Genomic DNA, 10,260 nt, shown 5'->3' with positions numbered 1-10,260 from the left:
CTCCATTAAGTAGTATATTTTATAAGAAAAACGCCAAGAATACAATTGAGATAATTAATTGATCCAAGGAACAATTCACGTGTACACTAAATAGATACATACGATTCCGGGTTATTGGAACTAACTACAAACATACGAAAAAAAAAACAATAAGAAAATCGCATGGTGGAAAGAGGAACTACAAATTACGAAACCATTTAAAACGATAAATCGAACGAGGAAAGAAGAGGGGAGGGGGTCTGAAACTTTAACCCGTCACAAATTGTAATAGGCAGTTTTTTGTTTCTTTTTTACGTTTTTAGTATATTGACAGTGTAACCCACAATATAGGGCTAAAATTACTGAGGATTGACTCTGAGACTTCGCTTTCCGAAGGTGTTGGACGTCATAAAAAAGGAAAAAAGGAGAAAACGAAAAAAAGTAGATGGCCCACAAACATTATTAGAATAACTTAGCCGTTGAACAAGCATGCTACATAAAAACTGAACAATCCAAACCATGAAAAATGCAAAGATAGTCAATTAAGCAGTACAATATATTATAACAACAACAAATACATAACTGAAACAATTAAATAATAAAGGAATTCATGGATGTTCATTACTCAGTGTATACCCTAATTGGATTCACCGTAAAAACCGCCATTAAAAAATATAGAAATACTCTCCAGTGCTATCGCTTCTCCCCCAATATCGGATACAGCGAAGTAACATACACACCCCCTTCCATGCTAGAGAAGCTCTAATTCATAAAAATATAAGTCGGTTATAAGTTGTATATATGTTATGCCACAATTCTCTCTCCTTCTAAACAAAGGTAGGTTAGAAACGCTTGAACACAGGAGAGGTTTGTCGTGCCGGTGTTTTTCTAGAAATGTAATGATAAATCCTCGAACTGAACATATTAAAAAAAAAAACTCTCCATTCAGATTACATATTGCCCAGACGGTTTCCCAGCCTTTGTGTCCTTTGTGTCGGGCCACTTTGTGTCCCGCTGCTATGTATCCGAATATGACATGCGTTTCCGTCGAAAATTTAATTTGAAGCCCTTTAGTAGCTAAAGGGCCCATTACCAAAGCTTACATTACCATAGCTCTAAATTGTAATATTACTTCTGTTTTTTTTTTTATTCTGCTTTAAGCAGCCATGTTTTTGACAATCCTAGCCACAACATAATTTGTGTTGTAAAAATCCGCCCTTATTAGCAATGACATAGGCATAAAGCAAGTAGTACGAGAAGCAATTGAAATTAGACTTCAACTCTATTCAGGTTTAAATTTTAATATTTTTCCATATTCATTATTTCACATTTATTCATATTCAATTTCATCATATTTGATAATGTTATATTTATTTCATATTTATTTATTAGGTACTTCCAAACCCTTATTTCCCATTACGTTCCCCATTATAAACCCTTTATTCCCCAAATTACGGAAAAAATAAACAGAACATCTCGCTCGTTTCTTTTTTCTTGTTAATTGGCATAGGCACTGTCCATGGTTTGCATTTGTTCGCTTGCTTTTGCCCCCTCTTGTTTTTGTGTCGCTTCAAACTTTTTTTTAGATTTATATTTATTTTTCCGTTTTATTGAGTTTTACACAATTCTATCCATTCGACATATTACGACCAATATAAGTTTAAATAGTGATTAATGCATGGGTTTTCGCTATGATGTTTTAATTTTGATTCCCTTTCGATGATATTCTGACTTTTTACCATGTTTCTTTTTTTAGATTTGTTTTCTTTTCGTTTATTTCAATATCCTTTATTTTTTGTAGCTTTTTGTGCTTTTTTGTTTGTCTTGTTTTTCATTGTTGACCTCAAATTTCGAATATGGCCCTTCAGGGGTTGTGATATTATTTTTTTCAAATAAACATCTTATCTTAAGTAAATAAATAAATTATATCAAATCAGACGCGCCAGTGAGTTACAAGAACACTGACTGACAGAGTTAGTGGACTAAGACCCACCCCAAGTTTCCAAGTGTTTAGTTTCCAAGATGGATATAATTTTACCCTTGTTTAAAAGCATTTTTTTCGATTTAACACAATTACTAAAAGCACCAAGGGCAGTGGAAATGAAATTCGATTGTTTGAACTGGTTAAGTGGAAGGTTACACAACAAAATATGACTTAAGAATCTATTAAAAAGTGGGAGTTCAGTTGTTAATAAAAAAGACCTACATATGCAGTTATGAAGTTTCTGGTAGTATTGCGCGCCAAATTTAAGAAAAAGAAACAATATAATTTAATTTATCATTAATATTATTATCAATAACATCAATATTAATAATATTATTAATAACAGATTTAATAAAAATAAACAATAGAAAATTTAATTGATTTAATAAAAAATCAGACAAGAATAAGCTAGTAGAATATGACACTAATCACCTTGAGAAAGTGTGGCTTTCCTTTGAAGTTCGGAAATCTACTGTTTGTTAATGTTTATTTGCACGGTTAAATGTGGAAACAACGACAGAAACGTGATACTGCCGTAAAAACTTCATCATTTTGAAACAATCAAAAGAAAATCAAAGAGAATTGTAGTTTTAGGGATAAATAAATTTTAGGGATAAATGCAACTTTTGACTTGTCCATGGTCACAATATGTTTCATTTTGATGTTTTTTATGCTTCAAAGGAGGGATTGATTCTTGGACAGAGTGTTGATCCTCCTAAAATTTAAATTTAATAAAATTTAAAATTTAATAAAAAAATTAATAAAAAATTAAATAAAAATTTAATTTTATAAGATTTAATTTAATTTATTTTAATTTAAAAGTTTAAATTAAAAAAATAATAAAATTTAAACCTAAACCTAAAATTTAAATTTTAAGTTTAATTTAATTAAATAAAAAATTAAATTAAGTTTAATTTAAAATTAAACCTAAAATTTAATAAAATTTATTTTCATTTAGCTCTGCATAAAAATCGGAAAAGATGTGGTGTCTTGAAGTTACTGTGGCACTTATTAAAGTGATTGCTAATTAATAAATCTAGAACGTATTGCCAAAATTACAGTTGGTTACCAAGGCTATGGTACAAGAGACGTATACGTTCTATCAGCAATCGTCATAAGACCCAAGAGTATTGGAAACTTAAAGCGGAAAATGTCACTTATGTCAAAAGGGGAAATCTGGCTAATTTCTAGGCCCTGTTTGTTAACGTGCATTGTTCAGTGCTACGCAGGAAAGTCTTTTGGGCCGACTTCACACGGGTTGGATGGGAATCCCCTTTGGTGCATTAGTGAGGCTCGGCCCTGACTCAAAGATAAGTGGGTTTTTTTTTCAGTTTTTTGACTTCTAATAATAATATGCTGTTAATTATGCAACGTTCCGACTAGTTTGATCATTGCGCTCCCTAAATTCAAGAAATACCCAAATGGCCGGTGGGAGTTATGCAAATGGGAAAGGATTTGTGGGAAAAGCCCACATATCTGGTCTTTTGTTACGGTAGTCACGATGAATTTAGGCTAATTCACGAATACAACACTAAAACGACAGATTTACTTTTTTTTATTGTTATTATTTTAATTAGTATAGGATGCTTCTAGGAATATTTTTTTTATTATTATAATAATTCAGGATGCCTCTAGGAGTGTTTATGTAGTTAATCGCTACGTTTCAGCAGAATTTAATTTTTTTTAGTGATTTATATCTGTAATAGTTATATTTTGGTTTATTATATTAATAAAAATCAAAAGTCAAAACATTAGCCCTCTACCTAGAAACTATTATGGCACTGATCACTATTGACCTTCCGTGTTTGTACCCATTTCATATTTCACTCTTACAAACTGCAACATTTATTCTTCAAGTTTAACATGAAAAAGCGATTATATCGGTAGTTAGACCTAGTAGTTTGAAGTAAAATTTAAAATATTGTAGGTGAAATTCACTGAAAGTCCACAGTTAAGCTTATGTGTTTATACCCATTTAAAGTTTTTCTTTTTAAAACTGCAACACCAATTCTTAAACTTAGAAAAGCTAATTATAATGGTCATGCAGTCTTTGAATTTGAAGTAAAATTTGAAACACTGGAAGCGGAATTCATTAAAGACCCACCATCAAGCATATGTGTTTGTGCCTATTTCATGTTTTTCCTTTAAAAATTGCAGAATTAACTCCTGAACTTTGCATCGGAAAAGCATATTATCACGGTCATTCAATCTTTTCATATATGTTCCCAACGACAGAAGAAACAGTTCATTGTCGTCAGAGACATGATATGTACGAAGAGCAGACGTTCTCGAAACATTAGCAGCAGTTTCTGCTGAAGTTGTTTCACCATTTTGCGCTCGTTTTGTTTCCGGGCTTCTTACACACTCGACATTATTATAAGGCGAAGATGTATAGGAGCAGTACCACATATCGTTTCTTTCCTTTTTAATGTCAGATGGTCCCATCTCCTCGAAATTTAAATTGGTTTCGACTTCTGGGTCATCCATTGACAGCTCTAGATTTGCAACAGCACTAGAACAGAAAAACTTTAGAAAATAAGAGGGGAAATTAAAGGGGGAGGAGCAAAAATTTTAGATTTACAGGTACTTAATAATTATTAAAAAGAGAGGAACCCAAAATATCGTGAAAATACGTCGGTTTTAAAAGAAATTTCTAATTTGTCTGGAAGGAAAAGGACGTATGACGGTTCTCCTGAACAATCTTTGGGTAAAATCCTCTCAATGTCCACCTGGGGACCGATCCCTAATAATATCCATAGCTTTAACCCAGCGAACGATCCCTAAAAGCTCCTAGCGAATCAGATAACTAGGACCAAACATGGACGCCTTTCTACAAAAACGTATCTGTGAGCACTGGGCTATTTACGTAACTTGTGACTATTGCTCCTGGGCTGTGGGATGAAGTGGATTTCAGAGATGTACTTATTAAACGCTTCAACGCCTAAAAGCAAATCGACTATCTCAAAATTCTTGATTCAATATCCTGGGAATTACGGTTAGCCGGATAGCAGGAAAGGGCACGGAAGGGAGGCTGGTTGCCCTCCAAACACTTCAGCCTTAAGAAGGGCACTTGAACTTTCAATCAAATGTGCCCCTCACAATTTTCTATGACCACCTCTTCCAAGTGGACGATGAAAAATTTTTTTTTGCACTTGTAAAAATATATTTTTTCTTCTGCATTGGGGTCTCCTTAGCCCATGGACTTAGAGTTACTGTTTTTTAGCCGACCGTGTAAAATTTTCTTGACCCCTTTTTGGACCCAACTTTTTTCGGGGGCCTGAACAGTTTTTGCACGTTAAATTCCCCTTGGCCCATTGGATTTGAATTAATTAAAATAAAGTTGCCATCAAGCCACTGACCAACTGGAGACAAAACCAATACAGATAGTCTGAGCGAGAGGCAGAGCTAGCATAAGCCTTTTTCAGGATTGTATAAAAATGATGTCATTTTCACTTGTTGATAGAGAGTTTATCATCCATCCATCCATCCTAGGGCAGAACTAAGGTAGATAGCCATAAAACTAAGGGATGATCGAGATTTTTGGTTTGACTCATGAATTAAAATGTCAACTGGACTTGCATGCAAAAGGGGAGGGGGGATTGAAATTGCTAAGACTCACAGGCGAACAAGTGAGCCAAGCCTATTAGGCTTGCCCGCTAAGAGTCTCAGGGAGACTACCGTGTTTTAGGATTGACGCATGACAAACAAGTCCCCTGGACTCGCAGGCGAAAGGGGAGACCTATAGTTTTCCACGTGTTATGATAAACGACACGAGCAAACGGCGGGAGTAGCAATGACTCTCAAATTGGACAAATACTAGCGTGGGGGGAATTATTTTCCAGAATTTATGGGGGATGTTGTTGTTTCTTAGTGTTCTAAATGAAAAAGCCAACACAAAGAAGAATATTTTCAATGAAAATACTCCAAAGATCGGTGTTTTGCAAAATCTAGGAGGGGAAGGGAAAATGTTCATTGTAAGATAATTTTCCAAAATCTAGGAGGAGGAGAGAAAAATTTTTCGGGAGCACGGTGGCTTTGCCACCGGGCCTGGCATTCGGCACGTGGCTGGCTTCTATGTATGGATTCTCATTGTCACTTGTCTTCTAACCACAGACAATCAGACATTTTGCAGTCTTTTGAATTTCTGAGGTTTTTGAATTGTTGAAATCCCTTGTCAAAAAAAAAGAATCATCATTTGTAATAATGGCAAATTTTCGTTTTTTAGGCCTTCCTACTGACATTATAACTGGTTGCGTTCAAAAAGGTTTTCTTTTTTAAGGTTTTTGAATAGTTGTAATTCCTTGTTAAAATATATACAAATAATTTTGCAATTACCAGTTTTTTGCTCTTTACTCAATTTAATGTCTTTTCATACAAATATCTTGCAATTTAAATATCTTTTCAAAGATATTTGATTATTGAGGCTAGTCCAATTTCTAACAACGATATGCACAAAACTTGAAACTTTTGGTTTTCTTTTTTAAGGTTTTTGAATTGTTGTAATCTCTTTTCGAAATAGAGAATCATTACTTGTAATAATTGCAAATTTTTGTTCTATAATAATAATATGCGGAATTGTAGAAAGCTTAAAGGCTCTCATAAAAGTGTCAGTTACGATTTACCTCGTGACCCACGTGACTTTTAGCGTACGGGTATAGCCTACGCACTTCTGCTGCTCCGCTAGTAACAGTGGCTGAAACCAGAGTTATTTTCGAAAGGGATTAACATTTGCAGAAACATGGTTTGATGAAACGAAAGCTTGGCTGCACAACTTCAGATACTCCTCTCTGACATAGGCTGCATAACTCTCCTTCACTTCGCACACGATAGGCTCTGGCTCGTGGACAAGCAAAAACCATCCTTTTTGGACCCAGGCAAGAGTTATGCGGAGCTTTTCAAAATGTAATGCCATATTCATCAATCCGGCCTGAGGTCCACACTTTCCGTAAAAACTGCACAGGTTAGACCCTTACCAGTTTCCAGGAACAAGCTGACATTGGCAGCATAGGAAAAAAAAAAAAGAACTGGGACAAAACCAAAGTGTTGCTCTCGCAAAACAAAAAACGGTTAAACGTTTCAACCTGTCTCTTCCCCCATGATGATAACGGGTGGGTTGTCTAGCTCGTGTCTCGTAGTTACCATGACTTTACTGGCATACATTAGAGTAACTAACAGTTTGATCCATTCTGTACTTATAAAACAGAAATTCCTCTTCTATAATATTTGCTATTCGTAGTCTTCGAACTAAGTAATAGCAAATAATTGATTATTATTAATGATAGTAGAGTTCTGGAAGACATCCCAATCCAGCATTTGGCACTCCTTGGCCCTTTTTTATGGTAATAATAAGGCGAAATTGATGTAATTATTGTAATTGGCAAAATTCGTAAGGTAATAAGTTTAAAGAAAATGATATTACGAATTTTTAAAAAAATATCAAGAGACGCCAGATGCTAGATGATGCTGGTGGACTTTTCATAACTAGCGCCAGTTCCCACTCTCGTAAATTACATATACTCTTTGGTCAGTTGTTTAAATACGAATTAAACGTGGTTGGGGCTTTAACCTGGGTACCTACTTTCTTGCTGAATAAGCTTTGCTGGTCGATTGAGGTCACCAAAGCAAAATTTGTCTTACCAGGTAGTGGCCAAAAATTGAAGTTTATCCCAGTATTCCCATTTAATCCTTTTGGTCCAATCAGAATTCTTTTCATAGTTACGTCGTCGCAAGGCATAGAAATAGTCTCGCATATTTTTCCATGTTTTCCTGCATTCTTCAACTGAAATAAGATAAATAATAGACAAAGAGCAAAATTGAGAGAATGGTCGAGTCAGTGAAAGAAAGAGAGAGAGAGAAGGAGGTACTTAACGATCAAAATCGATCTTCTTAGGCCGGTTCATCTTACCTCAATCTGGTGTTTCTACATCTCTCTTGTCGGGAAGCAGCTCCCGCCTCTGCTTCATTTACCCCTACGTAAAACTGGTTATCCACTTCCCTTTACATTCCCCTTCCCCCTAAAAGAATAGGCTAGGTTTTTTTTTAGCTCCTTCCGAAAAAAAATAGAACGGTATTCTACTTCCATTTTATGATTGCATTATTATGATATGCTGTTTAAGGATAAAATCGTCTCTAAAAGATAGAAAATATCTTAGCTCTATGACCACTTTTTTAATTAGTAGTTTATTTGGAACGCAGGTCTACCCATAGGCATATCACCCCCGTCGATACAACAGTCCTCAGGAATCCCTGTTTCGAAGACATGTATTTTTTTCCCCCAAACAATTCATTGTTTTCTAACCTCGAGAAATGCAGTCTACGATGTCCTTCACAAAATTCGGTCCCTCACGGGTGCATATAGCGGGAAAGACAAGATATTTATCCTTCAATATTCCGTGTAAACTTCTGCAATATCCCGTATCAAATTTGATACTCTGCTAAAAAAAAAAAAATCGGCTTCTTTGGAATTATTTTGAGATTTTGGAATTATTTGGAATTTTTGAGATAGTCATTTTTTCGGCGTAGTTAAAAAGTCCGGAAATTTTATTTTTGAGGGTGTAAATTCCCCGCCACCCTCGGGGAAGTTTTGTAAGCTATGCCCTGGGGGCATATACAGTTTCTATAGAAAGGGTGGTCGTATAAACTTCGGAGGGGTTGACTGGATTGGTAATGAGAAGTTTCAGTACCCTTTTAAGATTTAAAGCTATTGGATTGTGAGTACGTCCCTGCAGTACTCTTGCTGTTGTTAAATTAAAAAACGTATTTTTTACACTGAAGTTGGTAAATTTTTCAGAAATTTCAAAATTAACTTCTCCCCGCTCAAACCTGATGAATCCAAGCTGTAGGAAATAAGAAACGCGAATGATTTATACTTAATAATAATAATGTAAATTTGTATTCTATTTTATAGCATTATCATGTTTCAGTCTGTACAACATCAATGATTGTCAATGATTTATTAAGGCTGATTTTTTTTTAAACAAGCATTGCCCACAGTTATTTGGCCCCAGAAGCTTAGCTTGTAATTTTTGCAGTTTATCCGATTATTTGAAAAAATTCTTGTTTTTCTTTACAAATTTCTGTATTCCTGAGTGCTAAAACGTGGTTAAAAATATAACTTTTTCTTTCTTCTAGAAATCAAATTATTTACTGGATAGTTTTTTTTTGAAAAATCCACATTAAAAAAAAGTGCGAAAATATAAACTGGGATAACACGTGTTATAAATGTATCTTAGATTCGTGATTTCATTCGCTTTTATTTCGAAATAATTTTGAAAAAAGTGAAAGGGTAAAAGACAACTAGAAGCCATGTTTTAAAATCCTTATTAGTCAATGTTTGGTACCCCCGAGGCATTATTAAATAGATAGAAATAAACTTCAGAGCCTTTTTCCTCCCTTTGTTTATATTGCATTATGATCCCTTTCCTTAGGATGGAAGTAGGCCATATCAAGGAAGTAGGCAAAAGCTCATTCTCTTTAGGAGGGGGAGGAGGAAAGGATAAGTTCGTCAGAACAGGAACAAGCTGGCAAATTGAGTGAGAATTATAGGACATTAAGAAAAAAAAACACAACTATAGCTCAGCTTATCCCGACCTGGAGCACTTGGTACGTGACAGGTCTATGCATGCCTAAAAATTTTAGGAAGAAGATCCGACAAAGTTTTCAATAAGATGATGAGAGACAATGCTTCAAAAAGCGGGTCTTAGTGACATATCTAGATTTTTCCACATTTTCCAACCATTTTCACATAAAAAAAAAACAACAAACAAACCGTTATGTTTCATCTAAAGACCCTTGAAGGTGGGATGTTACTCTCCTTTAAGTTCAAGGTACTCCAGGAACATCAATTGATTGAAACGAGGGGGAAATGATTTTTAGTCATTAAAAAAAAGATACAAAAATATTTTTCAAATACAGGGGGGGCAACTTATTTTTTTCTCAATGAAAATACTACAGAAAGTAAACTTTTAAATTAAGAGGGGGGAACTGCTCCCACTTCCCAATTGGTATCTCTGTGGGACTCACCTGTTAGTCCTGACTCTTCTGCCACTTCGTTCCAAAGTAGATGTCTGCCCACTCGACATTTATACCTAGGACTTGCAGAATCGTACAACTCAGGTCTAGCTTTGATTGCACTAATTAAAGCTGACACATAGTCTTTGTTCATACTGTTCGCTAAAACCAAATTCGATTTAAAAACTTTCAGTTTATCTGCATCTATCTGTAACAGCCTCACTGCTTTAGTACTTTTATCCGTCGACTAGTTTTTGGCTCTCCGCGCGAATTCAATAAACCGGCGC

General features: G+C 34.9%; 1 protein-coding gene across 1 annotated transcript; it reads right to left on the bottom strand.

Annotated features, from left to right (window-relative positions):
* Positions 1-10,260, bottom strand: LOC136027323 (uncharacterized). The gene is made up of 3 exons (XM_065704449.1): positions 9,986-10,260; positions 7,601-7,742; positions 1-4,475 (listed from the first exon to the last, which is right to left on the bottom strand). Exons 1-3 carry the CDS (start codon positions 10,125-10,127, stop codon positions 4,070-4,072), a joined length of 690 nt encoding a protein of 229 aa, XP_065560521.1. The 5' UTR covers positions 10,128-10,260; the 3' UTR covers positions 1-4,069.

The sequence above is a fragment of the Artemia franciscana genome, chromosome 5 (genome assembly GCF_032884065.1).
Source record: "Artemia franciscana chromosome 5, ASM3288406v1, whole genome shotgun sequence".
NCBI lineage: Eukaryota > Metazoa > Arthropoda > Branchiopoda > Anostraca > Artemiidae > Artemia > Artemia franciscana.
Note: the sequence above shows the minus strand (reverse complement) of the source record. Positions and strands in the feature narration are given on the sequence as shown.